The sequence below is a fragment of the Barbus barbus genome (assembly GCF_936440315.1).
Source record: "Barbus barbus genome assembly, chromosome: 8".
NCBI classification, from domain to species: Eukaryota; Metazoa; Chordata; class Actinopteri; order Cypriniformes; family Cyprinidae; genus Barbus; species Barbus barbus.
In genome coordinates this window covers 767,501-784,597 of record NC_136736.1, presented here as the reverse complement: position 1 = coordinate 784,597, position 17,097 = coordinate 767,501, and the positions used below count along the sequence as shown (strand labels likewise).

The 17,097-nt window shown below is 38.4% G+C and overlaps 1 protein-coding gene across 4 annotated transcripts in view; it reads right to left on the bottom strand.

Annotated features, from left to right (window-relative positions):
* Positions 1-2,599: 2,599 nt before the first annotated feature.
* Positions 2,600-17,097, bottom strand: part of LOC306873582 (lysophosphatidic acid receptor 2-like) — a 19,338-nt gene continuing 4,840 nt past the window's right edge. Inside the window, exons 3-6 of one of the 4 annotated variants that reach the window (XM_079422984.1) lie at positions 15,212-15,626; positions 5,532-5,788; positions 4,340-4,372; positions 2,606-3,190 (exon numbers count right to left, since the gene is read on the bottom strand). In XM_079422984.1, coding sequence (XP_079279110.1) covers positions 3,095-3,190; positions 4,340-4,372; positions 5,532-5,788; positions 15,212-15,626 — 801 coding nt within the window. In that variant the 3' untranslated portion in view covers positions 2,606-3,094. Of the gene's footprint in view, positions 3,191-4,339; positions 4,373-5,531; positions 5,789-15,211; positions 15,627-17,097 lie in introns of all 4 variants that reach the window. The other 3 variants (XM_079422985.1, XM_079422987.1, XM_079422986.1) reach the window with 3 other exon arrangements.

Genomic DNA, 17,097 nt, shown 5'->3' with positions numbered 1-17,097 from the left:
TAGACATCACCTCCATCTCACACGATCTGAGGGACTGTAAACAGTCACTGAACCTCATGTGACGAGTGAATGCAGAAGCACCGGTTCAGCTCAAGTAAAACAGGCTCACATCGTTACTCTGCTGATAATCAGAGCACATTACCGGAGGAGTGCAGAGTCATTATCACTCTCTAGATTATCAGAGTTTTATCACCGCTTCGGTTTAGAGTCTCTCATTTCCTCAGGAATCTGACTCACAAACAACAGGACAGACTTTACAGGAGGCTTCTCACACGGTAAACAAAAGCTGCTTGTTTACTGATTAATGACTCTAATGAACCGGCAGAGCTGTATGTGCTCATGTGCATGTTTACTCTCTAATGAAGCATGTTGTGTTGTGTTGTGTTGTGTGAGCAGGGATGGGCGGATCCTCCTCCAGGACTCTGGATCCAGTGACGTCAGATCCGTCGCGTCCTGGACAGGACTCAAGAGAGTGATCTCACTGCAGAAGAAGAGGTCCTTGCTGACGCTGTTGCTCAGCGACAGCAGAAGAGCATCCCTGTCTCCAAAGAGACTGTTGCTCAGCGACAGCAGAAGAGCATCCCTGTCTCCAAAGAGACGGTTGCTCAGCGACAGCAGAAGAGCATCCCTGTCTCCAAAGAGACTGTTGCTAGGTGACAGGAGGCGGTGGGCTGCACTGCACAAGAGATTCTCCATGAACTGGAAGTAATGACTCAACCTGTGATGAACGCTTGACTTTGGACCAATGAGATTCACTGTGGGCGGGGCATCTGTGAAAGGGCTGGTGTTGTTCATGATTTCTGGGATGTGGGTGTGACGTTCTGCTGTGAAAAGTGTGGTAAACTTCCAGCGTTGAGTAACTTGTTTCACTGCTGTAAATTACTCTATTCCAGACACTACATTAATAACTGTGAGCATGTAAATCGCTGATAACTTCATGCTGTGATAGTGAATGTGGGTCAGACAGATACACGCGTCTGCTTTGTTTCTAACTCACAGTCCAGATCTTACAGGAGGGTTTTATATCAAGCTACATTAGACTCATTCAGTCTTCATTCACTCAATCCAAAAACAACTTTCATACAATTACAGCAATGGCTGTCAAATTTAGAAAAAGGACATAAAATATTATAAAATTATGACCAATGCAATAAATCAGTCATATGCTGCTTTGAACAAGTCTGTTTACACCACATAAAGGAAACAAAAACAAGCTTTGGTAAATCATAATTATGACACAAAATGTGAAAGTTATGAGACACTAAGTCCTAGCCTAATTACAATATAAAGTCAATTTTATTTGGACTTATGTCATATGTAATAATTATGACAAAGTTGAAAATGGGATACTAATTTATTATGAAATAAGTCAATTAAAAGATAACCAGTCATAGTTGACTAAACATTTATATAATTTTAATAGACCTTCAAGCTCATATTCCGAATTCATCATAATGGCTGTCATGATTATGTTTGTCTATTTAAACTTGTGTCAATAATGACTTTCTCTCAGAATTTCTACTTTAAGGCCCAGTTTCACAGACAGGGTTTAGCCCAAACTAGGATTAGGCCATAGTTTAATTAGGACATTTAAGTCATTTTTATAGACATGCCTTAGAAAAACGCATTACTGGTGAGCATCTTGAGACAAAACAAAGGCACTGATGTGTTTTAAGATCAGTCAGAGCAAGTTTCTTTCATTTGAAACAGCTCAGATTTACACTTTAGTCTTAAACCTCGTCTGTGAAACCGGGGGAATATATCATAATTATAATCCACCAAATTGCCTTCCATGAGAAAAAAAGAAAGAAAATGGTCTTATTCATGTAGCTGTGAGCTCCACAGAAGAACATCTCTCAGGTTTGAAGGACATGAGGGTGTGAATGACACAATGTTGATGTTCTGTCTGTTAAAGCGTGTAAAATCCTCCACTCACCTCAATCATCTTCTGTCTCCAAACTTCTCCCAGACCCTGAGGAGCTCCGGAAGAACCTGCTCAACCTGCTTACTTATGGACTGCAATGTATCATTTAATAATGAATGTTCAGAGGTGTTTGACTTTGACTCATCTTAATTATCTGATCTGAATGATTCCATATCAATGAATTATTCTGAATAAAAGAACACAAGCCTGCATACCGCTCCTGCGACGAGGCGTCGGACACATTCCTCCTCCACAGATCTGAATCTTAATAACACTGAAGTAAAACTCATGTTAGACAGCAGTATCCTGACGGTGACAATATGGTGAGATATTCATTTAAACACAGGCAGTTTGTCCTGTCGCGTGTCCGCTGATCGTGGAAACTATTAGCAGGTAAATAATATTAGGAGAATAACTAGAAATACAGTGAACTGGAAAACTCTGTGTGTGCTACAAACCAGTGTGCTTTCCTCACGAGAATAAATTAATGTGATAAGAAATACCTGTTTGTAATATCACGGCACACATTAAAAATAACGCGGTAAATTTAGCACAATAAAAAAAATTAATGCATCTACACAAAACAAGAACACCAAGCAAGCATGGTAGGTATTCTAGGGACGTAATTATGTCAGAAGTCATTTCACAACCAGACATTTTACACAAATATCGCATCTGGTTGGGAGGTAAGGTTTAGTGCAAAATATTTCAATGAAATTAACAAACATATGATTGTAACTCCATGCAGATCCATTAATACAACAATCAATGAACAATCATTAATAGCGTTTAAAAAAGGAAAACGATTACATGAAATATCCAAAGACTACACAATCCTGTTTTAATTTACTTTAATTTTATATTAAATAAAGAAACTCGTTTGCATGTTGGTTTTTGTTGTGGTTTCCAAAATGCTGAAATTTCATCAGTAAGCGGCTGAAATGTTGGTATCGTAAAAACGCATTTGTTTTCAAATAAAACAAGCAAACATGCATAAACTCCACCGGTAAGACTTTAAATAATAAAACGGATTTACAACTCATTCACAGTTACAGCTCAAAACACACACAGTCTCGTCATCTGATGCTCATTTAGAGAGTGATTGACAGCTCATTCGGCCAATCAGCACGCTGTCAGTAGGCAGGAGTCGATCCTTTGGCTTCTCCATACTCAGCTGTCGGTGGAGCCCAGCATGTTCTCTGCGTCCTTCAGCACGACCTGTCCTCCGTTCTTCTGATCGCCGTCTCCCTCACGAGCTTTACGAGCCTGACACACACAGAGCCGAGAAAACACAGGGCTGCAAACAACCATCAATTAGTTAGACACCAGTTGAATCAAGTTAGGATGATCTGACCCAACCAGAGCTGAGCGAAGCCTGAATCAATCAGAATCACAGACTGCTTTAGGACGGGGGAACATCCATGTAGTCCGGAGACGTTTCCCCATCCTAAACACACAGAGCGCAGACGGACAGAAGCGGCTTCATCAAGCATGTTTATTCATCAACAACAAAGAGCTGCGAAGTCATTTCTGAACAACATCACAAGACATTATCGGTGTTTAATGATCAGTAGATGGAGTGAGAGACGACAGACACTTTGAGCACCTGCTTTGATTATTATTAGCATACCTAAACTCCATAATCACAACAAAATATCTGTATGTGCGTGTCTCATTGGCCACAGGAGGTGATTGCAAACAGAGGATAAAAATCAAACCACAGAATCAACCTCATCATCTGAAACTCAAACTCATGCGTCCAGCTCATGGAGATTTCACACAGCGAAGCTAAACAAGTTCTTAAATATGGCGCTGATATCATGAGATGACGAACTTCACTCTTCGAATCTCAGATGAGAGACTTAAGTACAGATTACAGAAATAAAGATTGTAAAACAACTGATAAAAGCTTAAAAAAGATCCTCTTTAAAAATCAGGGACATTATAAATGCAGTTAAGTCACGGTGAACAGAGCAGGTTAGTTAGTGCCGCAGTTACACTAGAGCACCACTAGAGGACCTCGATCAAAACCAGCTGTGAGAGAGAGAGAGAGAGAGAGAGAGAGAGAGGATGAGATGCTTTATGCACATGCCTCTGACAAACGTGCAAATATTTACATGATCAGTTGCACGCACACAGTGATCGCTGCACATCTGTTAGCCAGAAACGCGACCGCAGCATTACAGATGTTAGATGAGCATTCACAAACATGCACGTCATTCTCACACACACACACACACACACACAGGAACTGGTCGCTTGAGGAAAAACCATCATGAAAGAGCCTCAGTGACACCAGCTGTGCAGGGCATGCGGTGCGTGTAAAACCTCACGAGAACAGATTGGTGTCAGGTTAAACTGCTCAAGAGTGATTATGGAGTCTGATTGAGTTTAAATGCAAGCGAATCTACATACGACCCACGACTCCTGCAGCACACGCCGTCTCCGCTGCGCAACAAACAAGAGAAGAGCCATTAGACTCACACACAACAGCAAACATGCACACAAACAAGTATCTGCTTTAACTTGAGCACTGGTTACCCGTCACTGACCAGCTGGGACGGACATGACTGTACTGAGACTGCATTAGAGCGTGCAGCTGGTGTGTTTCTAATGCCGCATGCGAGTTTTGGTTAGTTAGCATTAGAATTTAGCGCTGTGTGTCTGCGCTGCCAAGCCAAGCCAGAAACCGAGTGCACTTCTAGCCATGCAGACTATTAGCTTTCTCTTTGCACTAAAGACTATGGAAGCTTGTTTTCACCACGGAATAAAAACTTTAAAAAAATGGTTATTGTGACTTACTCGCAATTCTGATACAGTTCCGAATTCTCAGTTTACATCTAAAAATGTTGCATTTTTTCCCCCTCAGAATTCTGAATGTACGTCTCCAAAGTCTGACTTTTTCTCGGAATTCAGAGTTTATATCTTGCAATTCAGGTTTTTTTGTTTCTGCCACAAAAAAATAAAAAGGTATTTCCAACTTTATATCTCGCAATTCTAACACAAATTGGAATTGTCAATTCACATCTAAATATTTTTACCCCTTTGAATTCTGAGTTTACATCTCGCAATTCTGGCGGGGTTTTTTTTTCCCTCAGAATTCTGAATGTCCATCTTGAATTTCTGACTTTTGGAAGTCAGACTTTTTCCTTGAGATTCTGGGTTTACGCCTCACAAGTCTGATGTTTCTCTCAGAATTCTGAATTTACATTTGGACTCCTGACATTTTTTCCTCTGAATTCTGAGCTTACAAGTCTGACATTTCCCTTAGGATTCTGTGTTTACGTCTCACAAGTCTGACTTTTTCTTGGAATTAAGAATTTGCGATTCTGTTTTTGCTACAGAATAAAACTAAAAAAGTTATCGTTTATATCCAGCAATTCGAGGAATCTCAGAATTGCAAAAAAAAAAAAAAAAAAAAAAAAAAAACACTAAAATGCCCCTTTACTACAAAAGTACACAGATAAACACTTGTTTAATAGCTAGACTATGACATGTTTTGCGTATCTGCCAGCATGATGTTCTGCTAAAGCGGGCGCTTGAGCGGCGGCCTGACGCTGCTGTGGTGGTTGCTGTCGTGCTGGGTCCCGTCGCTCTCTGAGAGTACCTCTTGCTCGAGGGTGTTGGAGCGGACGCCTGAGTGCTCGCCCTTCTGCTGCGACCCCCCACACGGGAAGCACAGGATGCGCTTGAAGGTGTTGCGCATGTCCTTGTCGCGGTAGGAGTAGATGATGGGGTTCATGAAGGAGTTGCACTCGGCCAGCACTAGGAAGAACTTCTCGTAGGTCAGGACGTTGCAGGACTCACACAAACCGTCCAGGAGGAGCAACACCAGACCCGGCGTCCAACACACCACAAAACAACCTGCGGGACAGAGCACGTCGTCAGAAACACACACCCGAGAGGGGAACACATGGGACATCTACACCCAAATAATGTTTAGGCTTCGAGAACAAACATATAAAAACAAAAGTGTGTTTTTAGAGTGTTGCGTATCTGCTGAAAGAGGCTGTAAAAGGCAGGCTGTATGTAAGGCATTATATATAGAAGTTGAGCTGGGCATGAAGGTCATTTAACATATGCAAATGGCCCTTATTGAGATGTATGCATAAATTCAGAAAAACAGTTGCTCATTTTAATATTAATGAATTTTGAGAATACTGAATAAGGTTATAAAACCAACTCCTGTGTGTTCAAATATCTTGTAAATTACAACTTGACAAATTGCTGTTGTTCCTCTATAAATTATTAAATTAACTTTAATTACAATTTTAATCATAAGATTCAACACATAGATGTTTTACCAAATAAAAAGATCAGCACTTTTAGAGTTCATCCACTCATTGATGTGAGCATAAGTATTGGGACAGTTGAACAGAAGGCAGATATAAAAGATTAAAAGCTATTATTTAGTTGCAGATCCCTTGCACACAATCACAGCAGTGAGTCTGTGACCCATAGACATCACCAGACTCTTGCTCTCATCCTTTCAAATACTTTTCCCAGCCTTTAATGCAGCCAATCCCAATTGTTGCTTGTTTTGGGGAGTTTCTGCCTTTACTCTCCTCTTCAGCTGCTGAAATTCATGTTCAATCAGATTTAAATCTGGAGATTGACTTGGGCAATCTAACACTTTCCATTTCTTTGCTCTTATAAACTCCTTGACTGAACTGCAGGGTGTTTTGGGTCATTGTCCTGATGCAATATGAAGCACTTCCCAATGAATCTGGTGGCATTTTCCTGAATATTGGTAGGCAAGATGGTTTTGTACCCTTCCAAATTCATTCTGCTACTGTCATCATACATGAAGTCATCAGTAAAGTTGAGAGGGCCTGTTCCAGAGACAGCCATGCATGCCCATGCCATGACACCACCTCCACCATGCTTTACAGATGAGGGTGTATGCTTGGGATCATTGCAGTTCCCATCACTTAGATAAAGGTTCATCTTTGTCTCATCGGTCCATAAACACGGTCCCAAAACTCTTCTGGCTCACCTTGGTGCTTTGTTGCAAACTCTAATCTTGTCTTTCTATGTTTGGTGCTGGTCAGAGGTTTGCATCTTGCTGTGTAGCATCTGTAATTCTGTGTCAAAGTCTCCTGAGGACAGTAGATTGTCAGAGCATCACCCCAGCTTTCTGGAAGTCTTTTAGGATTCATTTTCACAGCTTTTATGATTTGTCTGTCATCAGCTACTGTTGTTTTCTCAGCCGATCAGGTCGTTGTTGGTGGTTTCCAAACTCTTTGTTTTTGCTAGAGCTCTAACTGACTTAAAACATCTATGTGTTGAATCACCCAATAATAAAATGTGACATTCTGTAGTTTTGTCTCATAGTCATCTTTTAATCATATTTGTAAATGTCTTGACTCCACAGCCAACAGAGCAATTTTGTCTTTATTGTTCCAGTACTAATGGAGGGACTGTATATGTAGCATTTGGGTCAAAATGATCGATTTCTTTTATGCCAAAAATCATTAGGATATTAAGATCATGTTCCACGAACATATTTTGTAAATGTCCTACTGTAAATATATCAACTTAATTATTGATTAGTTATATGCATTGCTAAGAACTTCATTTGAACAACTTTAAAGGTGATTTTCTCAATATCTTTATTTTTTTGCACCCTCAGATTCCAGATTTTCAAATAAAAAGCTTATTTATTGAGATTTCAGATGTATAAATCTCAATTTTGAAAAAAAAAAACAAATCGACCCTTATGACTGGTTTTGTGGTCCACGGTCCCATGATAACTCTAGTGATGACTATAACAATAAATGTAGTGATAACTGTAAAAATTATAAAATAACAGTAACTGTAACTAGTGTTATAATACTAATACAACTACTACTGCAATAACTATGATAACTATAACAAGAACAATAATGACAATGATAACTATAATAACTAGCGATCACATTAACAACATCTGTAACTAAAAACAATAACTGTAGTGATAACTATAACGGTAACTATGATATCTATAATGAGAACTGTAATAAGAACCACAGCAATAACTATAACTATAGTAATAGCTATAGTGACAGCTATAAAAACTTTTACAAGAACTATAACAATTAAGGTAGCTATAACGTTTACTAACAACAATAATAATCATCTCAGTTAAAAATAAGAATTACATTAGCAATTCTGCTATTCTGTTAGAGCGATTATTTGTGGTTTTAGTTATCGTTACCGGTGTGAATGAGTCTTTGAGCAGTTTGTAACTACCAAGTCAAGAACTCATGATAATGGTTGTTAATTAAAACCCGACAGGAAATCAGAATAAAAATCAAGTGCTCAGATTGGCTGATTTTGCTGTGAATTACAACTCGACAAACTGCTTTTGCGCCTCTTTTGTAAGACGCTTTGCATCTGCTAAATGAAAAATGTCAACAAATTAGATGGAATTTTTTGCTAAATTTGCAGAAATATGAATAATATGAACAAGACTGTCTACTCCGTTGGTGCTCATTTTTAATTTCTAGGAGATGCAAATGTAAGTAAATGAGTGACACTGTTTAAAAGCCGTGTCGTTAAACTGAAGGACAAACTTTACTTCTGTCTGTTCCACGTTATCTCCAGAAATCTAAACATGATCCGTATTTGTGCCGTAAACACGTTGCTGTGATTGATTAAAGTCTGAACTGCTCTGCTATGATGATAGTCAGTGCTAAACACTATAACGAGGACACCAGCGCTCTCCAGGAAGTGTGTGTGTGTGTGTGTGTTTATGGGACATTCCAAGGCAGAGCAAGAGTTTCCAGGAATGCTGTCAGAGTAAGTGCCTCGACACTCCCGTACGAAAGCGCGCTCGGCTCTGTCAGAACATGCACTCGAGATAGCGAAAACACGCAGGTCCGGCCAGACGAGTCCGGACAGGCCTTCCTCCTCCGCATCTTTGTGCATTTCAGCTATACTCCAAACGCAGGACGGGAGTTGGGAGCTGAACACTGCGGGTCTGTCAGTGTAACATCTAGTCCTGAGACACAAGAGCTGCGAGTTATCCGTCTGAACTAAATGTGAAGACAAAACAGGAAGCAGTGTTTTCACATTCTACATGCACAACGATCATCACAATGACTGACTGCCACAAGTATAGTCTGAATTGTATCGATTCCAATCATCAATTCCAAATCTTATCGATTAGAATAAGATGAAGTTGAACAAAAAGTCAAATATTTAGATGTCAATCAAATTTATTCTGTCTTTTTACACTTTGCCTGTGGTTTTAACAAAAATATCCCACAGCAAAAACTAGACTAATAAATTGAACATTAAATTGTTAAAAGACAAGTAAACAGTCAGTAATAAAATAGAAACAAGCAAATCAATTAGCAATAGCATAAATAAATACAACTAAAAATGTCATGTATATACATCGAAAAAGTTTAAACACTTTAGTTTTAAATTTAGAACGCGGAACGTCACAGAATTTGCCAAATTTTGAACGAATACATCAAAAATAGGTCATAACACAAATAAAATCACTATATGGACTAATATCTGTAAATATTACGCCACAAAAAGACTATTTAACAGAGGTGGGGGACTCGATTCACGTGACTTGACTCGAGTCGCAAATTTAAGGACTTGTGACTCGCTGGACTAAATAAAGAAAATTACTTTACTTGGACTTGAGATCCAGTGACTTTAGACTTGACTTTCATGACTCGCAGGACTTTATAACAACTCTATTATGAATCATTGCGACATAATTTGGTAAAGAAAACGCAAGCCACCGAACCAGCAGCAGAAGTGATCCCAAAATCCAAGACATGTTGTCAAAATGGCCCTAGTATGAGTTTTTATGTTTATAACATACGATATTTAGTCATATTTTCAGCGCGGCTGCCAACAGTTCAGCCCACAGCTAGAGTTATGTGCGTCTCTAAGCATCACACTGAATACTGAACGAATCGGTTCAGTGATTCAGTGGCCCATTCTTGCTCGTTCATGAATGAATCAGCTCAATGAACGCTTCTGTGATAAAGCAGTGATTTGCCACCACTTACTGGCGGCATTAATGTCAGAGTAGGTCTATCATTTCATTTCATATTTCTATATTCCATTAAAAAAAATTTATTCCAACAGAACAAACAGAAAACAAAAACAAAACAAAACACTTAGGCAGACCTTAAATGCACAGCTGTCAATTTAGTTCTTATTAAGATAAAATCAAAGAAATTGATAAGTTACAGGCGAAGATACATTAACAGCAAAAGGCTTCTTGTTTTGAGTCATGATGACAATAGTTTTCAAGAACAATGTAGGCAATCATGCAAAGTGAACGAAACAATCCAAATAGGGTGCGACTATATCCAATGAAAATTTGGGGTCCACTTTATTTCTGATATAGGGCGTGATTTGTAGTCAGCATCTTATTTTAAATGGAATAGCATGTTTTGTTACACACTGAAATTCTTTAGCGTGCTCCCAGACGTCGCTGGAGATATTTAGAGCAAAATCATTTTTAAACATCGGATGGTCAAACTCAATATAACAAATACAAGATAAAAATATGGACCTCATTTATCAATATTCTCAATTACAGACTTATCCAAAGTAGTATTTAGTATATTTTCAAAATGTTATATTTTAAACATTATTATTTAAAACGTATAATTAAAAAAGTTAATTTCTGAGGAAAAATTGATAAGGTTGTGTGACAAAAATCTATTTGTTCCTGTTTGATACGGTGACTTGACCCTTGTCAGGACTCTTATCATGTCTCTGTTTACACTACACGTACTGAAGCGTGTGACGCTCAGAGACTTCAGCATCTGCGGTTTCTCTACTAAAGGAGGACATAAACACATGAACAACATTCTCCAGAACTGCTCTGAGAGCCACTTTATGAGCATTTTACCAGTTCGAGTAAAACTAGCCTCATATCATACAGACACAGAAATGTAAAGGTATTCACGGCAACCCGTCAAAATAAAAGTTCAGTTTAACTTGAAGACATTGAGCCAGAAATACATTACTATTGTTTGAATGTACATACTACTACTAATAATAATAATCAACTTAAAACTTTAAGGAATAATCACATTTCTTCCATGTTTTAATTTTAATATTTGCCAAAGTTTGTTTAATAAAGTAATTAAAAGATAAATAGGTAACGCTTTACAATAAGGTGTCATTTGTTAAAAGTAGTTTATGTATTAACTAACATGAACAATGCATTTATTACACTATTTATTAATCTTGGTTAATGTTAACAAAAATACAGTTGTTCATTGTTAGTTCACAGTGCATTAATGTTAACAAACACAACTTGTGATTTTAATAATGCATTAGTAAATGCTGAAATTATTTATTCTCATAAAATTCATAATGACCTTTTGCTGGGAAGCAAGCTTGTTTTGTTTAGGTGACCCATTCGGTGCTTGTAAATTTTGACTGAATTTGAAAATATCATGTGGTGCAACCACTGCAGAGTGTTTTCTATTTGTAGATATATGTCCCAGATTGGCAGTTTTTTTGCTTTTATATTCAATTGATGGTTTATATAATAAAATACTTTTATTGTAGTATAATTTGGAATATATTTTTATGCAATTTGGTTAATTTCAGACTGTGTGTTTAATCTTTGTACAAGGAGAAAGAAAAAATGCAAGAAATAATTCACAGCATGTAATTTTAATTTGGTAATTATGCATTTATTATTTATTAGTAACTATTTTAATCTATTCTACCAGATTATACTGCCAAGCAAAGTAAAAGAAACGCTCACCATAGGCAGCATGTTAAGCGGCACATGATCCGATCAGCTCTTCTTTACTAGTCATAGCACGAAATAAACATGAATGAACATCAGAAGGTCTCGTTTCAACCGTCAAAAGATGTCAATACACACCATTTTTCAAGTTCAAGTCACCAATGTTAATTTACTCCCCTGTCTGGTGTGTTTTTCGGCATTATAATGTGTCACACTACCTTTTAAACAAACTCAATAGAGCAGCCAATATTGGGCAAAGTACAGAAATAACTGGGGCTAAAGAAATGCCTGCAGTTAATGCCACGTGCTGCACTTTTCACACGTCTCTTTAAATAGACTTTTAATGATATAAGGCTGTCATTTGGTGCGACCAATAATAGCAATAACTATTAAAATGAAAATAAAATAATTTCTGTGGTTGAAATATGATTCACTGCTACAGTATGCTTAAGTTAATGGTATTTTTAAAACATTTTTCAGTTTTATGCAATTTGCAGAAAAACAAAATCTGTTAACTACATTTAAGGCGGCAACTCTGAAAATGTAGAACAAAAATATCATTAACAAAAACTCAAATTAAATGCAAATACTTTGTTTCTAAACACTTTATTTACTGAGAACTTTTTTTTTTTTTAAAGTTACGCATGTTAAGGAAATTATTTAATTTTAATATAAATCATGGTCACACCACATGACATTTTTTAAGGCTACGGCCAATTCATCTAGATGAAGAAAAAAAAGAAAAAAACTAAAGTCACTTAATTTTAATTTGAATATGAATTTGTGTACACAACATTCTTAATGTTTTAACAATTACAGTAGATATTGTTTTTTGTATTTTCAAATTGGCCTTTTGAAAATCCTTATACGTCAAAGACCCTTATGCAAAGTTAAAGGGAGCTTACAAAGCTAAGCGCCGACCTAATTTCGGGTGCTCAGACCACAATACAATTTTTCTACATCCAACCTACAAGCAGAAGTTGAAACTGTGTGCTCTAGAAAGGAAAACCATCAGAGTGTGGTCTGAGACAGATGAACTAAAACTGAAAGACTGCCTTGCATGCACTGGCTGGGACGGATCAACTGTTACAGCATATATCAGCACATGCACAGAAAACATCATACCACAGAGGACCATTTACACATTCAAATCAGAAACCATGGGTTACTGCACAGGTACATTACAGTCTATGTGCTCGCTCTATGGCTTTTAAATCTGGGGACTCTGAGGCCTACAGAAACAAATCAAGATGTGACGTTCGCAAAAGCATTAAATCTGCCAAAGCATCCTACAGTCAAAGACTGGAAGCGTACTATACTGCACATGACTCGAGGAACATGAGACTACAAAGACCAGACATCTGCAAACATCTCTGCACCTCAGCCCGAAACCTGAGGACAATAAACATAGGATTGCACAAAATATGGCTTATCTGTGTTCAAGCAATCTTGGGTATTTTTCATATGGAAAGTATATAATGCAATGCTAATCGACATAGCCTTTATCACTGTATATAATACTATCATTCTGAGAAACCACGTCTGGTCACAAAAATAAGTTATTTCAATCACTCGACTACGTTAAGTTAATTTGAAAAAAAAAAAAAAGCATGACAATAAATGACACATTTGTTGGACAACAGGTTTGTAAACGGACTCATACACATGCAAAACTGTATTGCACACGTGCTACTGTATGACATTTATTCAAGGCTCAGATCGACTTGTGTCACACTGTACAGTACAGCCCTGACCAAACCAGTTCCAGATCGCAAAAGCAATCAACGATGTTGCTCCGCACGGTCACACACAGACATGTGTCAACAACTAGACTTTATCATGATCACAGGAAGACTAGTTCTTATCGTAGGGGGAATTTTAACTGGTATATCACAAACCATAAGATATCGCTCATCCCTAAAGAGTGAGCGTGTCTATAAGCCTCTACTGATCGGAGATACTGAGGTTGAGAGAGTGGGCAGCTAGAAGTTCCTTGGCTTACACATCTGTGAAGACCTCAAGTGGACAGCGAACACGGTGAAACTAGTAAGCAAGGCCAATCAAAGAATGTACTTCCTGAAGAGGCTAAGAAAGTCTGACATGTCATCATAAATACTCCACACTGTGGAGAATGTGTTAACTTGCTGCATTGCTGTGTAGTTTGCAACAGCACAACACACGACAGAAAGGCATTACAGAGGGTGATAAAGCTGGCCCGGAAAATTACAGGGACAGATCTCCCCTCACTGCAGGACACAAAAGGATCTGCAAATGGGCTTGCAACATCATCAAGGACACCACCAATCCCATACACAATTAATTCCCCCTCGAAGTCTGGCAAGCGGTACCGGAGCGCTGCGGCCAGAACATCCAGACTCCAGAACAGAGTACACCCCCAGGACATTAGACTGATACACAGATGCAAACAGGTGGGGGGGGGGGGGGGGGGGGGGGGGCATGCTCCACATGGAATTCTTCTTTTTTTTTTATAAAATATATATATTTTTTAAAGATATTTGTTTTACATGCTCATTTGTAGTCACTTTAAGGTATGTTTAAAAATATTACATTATATGTCCAAAACTGTAATTGTTCACAAAAAAAAGAAAAAAAAAAAGCAACAACAACATCTTGTTGCAATATCTTACAAAAGTCAGGACTGAATATATTTGGTCAAAATCCCATGTTATAAAAGATGAAGTGCTATGCAGGCTATTTAAGACAATATTGGCTGATTAGACAGCAATGTTGACCTAAAATGCAAAATGCATGCCCTTTCTCCCTCTTCACCGTTACCACATCTCAGACCTCAGATATGCAAAATATTACCCTTTTTAGACACAGTTTAGTAACGAGTAAAGAAAATGCTATACAAAACTTACTAGCAGTTTACCTTTACTGAATATAAACAGTTATGACCAGTCTGCAACCAGCCCCAGTTCTTTATTTACCCTTGTAAGACCCCCTTGGATCTAAGCAAACCTAATAGGGGACCTATTTTGATCCCAATAAAGAGAGTGGTCACCTAAAGGTGAGGAGTTTGCATCCATGTTGATAAATAGTCAAACCCCACTGCCACTTCCACCTGTATCATCAGGATGAACTCAGCCTGTTCTGTGGCCCTCGGCACTTCATCATAACGCATTTGACTGATAATCACTGACAATTTAAACACTAGTGTTTACACGGACACTATCACCACTCGACGCTTTAGAAATGGTCACTTTATTGCTACTTGCACTGCACATTTATACTGTGAAGGATTTTATTGACAGTTGTATTTCTAATGAGCATACAGGATATCTTTTTCTTTCCCTTTCATTACTTTATGCTATTATTAGTTATATTTTTACTCTACTGTATAGTCTCTCTTTTTTAGGTATTTTGTATTGTCCGTGCAAGTTATGTTTGTTCCCCTTCTACCCTGTCATTCTCGAGAGGAGTAAACAAAGTAAGAATTTCATTGTACTTGTACATATGAGAATAAAGCTCTTATAGATTCACCGGGCTTATTACTTTACTCAAACGATAGCACTGGCTAAGCCAGAAGCGATGGGTCCTACCCAGGATCATGACGACGGTCTTCATGAGGTTGACCACCGTCTCCTTGTGCTTGACCTGTGAGGTGTGCTGGCTCATGCGGTGGCTCTTGCGGCGCACGTAGATGAAGATGCGCGTGTAGACAGCCACCATGACGGTGAAGGTCAGAAGGTTGAGCATGGCCCAGAACACCAGGTAGCTGCGGCTGTAGAGCGGCGCCATGTTGGAGCACTGCTGGATGTTGCAGACGCAGCTCCAGCCCAAGGTGGGCACCAAACCCAGCACTATGGCGATGAGCCAGATGCCCACGATCAGCAGCACCACCCGGTGGTTGGTCATCTTGCTGTGCAGCTGCATGGTGAAGATGGTCTGGTGGCGCTCCAGCGCGATGGCCATCAGATTGATGACGGACGCCGTCAGACTGGTGTCGATCAAACCCTGCGGGGACAGGACAACAGTGGTTACACCAGAGCTGTTCCTTCATGCGTTACATGACCTGCCCACTGCACCTTCCGTCGTTCACCATTCATATAGAAATAAAAACTATTTAAGTTGAAAGCATCTGCGCCAAACAATCACGTGAAATGAGTCGGGAGAGACGACTGACAGATGATGGCCGAGGATTTGCTGTCAAATTCAAAAACAAAAGTAATTTTAATGTAAGGGAGTTTGTGTTTGCTAGATTTATTGTAGTTTTTCATTAAAAATAATGAACCGCAAGCTCAGTTTTAAAACATTCCTCCACAACTAGAGGAAGCGCTTCGACCTTCAGCAGCACTTGAACAAGAAAAGCTGTTGTTCTTCTGGAAGTCTGAACACTGACGTGAGAGTCACACTTCAACACCCACATCACGACAACCTGAACTGACACGAGTTAATTCAATCTGGCCGTTAGCACTTCTGTTAATATATGGAGTTACAAGCCTCAAAAAGCACATGTAGACCATTGAACTGATAAAACTTTAACAACTTAACACTTTTTTTTTAACATACAATCATACCATAAAACATTTTTTTTACATTTTTGGTCAAATTGTTGCATAGAGTTTTTATTATTTATTTCTTCTAAACAGTAATATATTTCTTTCATAATTTCCTCAAGCTAAACCAAACTTTTATTTTTGGCGGTTTGTAGTGTTTTCATCAAATGAAGTCCCACGGCGGATAGCATAGGGTTCTACATGATTATCAACCAAGACAGCAGGTCTTCTCCCAGAATACCTTACAGGAAACAGGAAGTGCATCACATCCTGTTGATCAGCCAGTTGTTCTGCTTCATGCTGACTTAAAACGCATTTAACCCATCAATACTCTCATGAACACAAGCACGTCCTCCCTCAACTTGTCTAAATCATTTCATTCATAAATTGTAATGTTTTAATTAATGTTTTGAAATTGAATTGCATTTTTATTCCCTTTTCTCAAAATAAAATGCTAAACAATAGATGTAAATTAAATTTTTACAAGTCTGTGCAAGAAACTGAAGGGGAAAAACTATATAAATACGGTTCAGTTTCTTGCACAGATCGATCGTTTCGTGTCTTTAGACCTCAGTGTATCGTCACGAGCCGCAGGGTTTAATTAGGTTTTGTCTGAGTATGTTTTTCTTCTCTCAAAGCCGTGAGTCCCATTGACTGCCATTATATGACTGACAGACTGCAACGGTTCGAGTTAAAATCTTCTTTTGTGTTCTACTGAAGAAACAAAGTCTTGGATGCCCCGAGGGTAAGCAGATAAACATCACATTTTCAGTTTTGGGTGAACTATCCCTTTAAGGTCAGGAAAAAGATACTTATAAAATTTAAATTTCAATTCACTTATCAATTCCTGTGTGCACATCTTTTATTTTTAGCTGGCAAAAAGTGGCTGTTAAAAATGTGTTTGAATCATTCAAGAGATTCATTCAAAA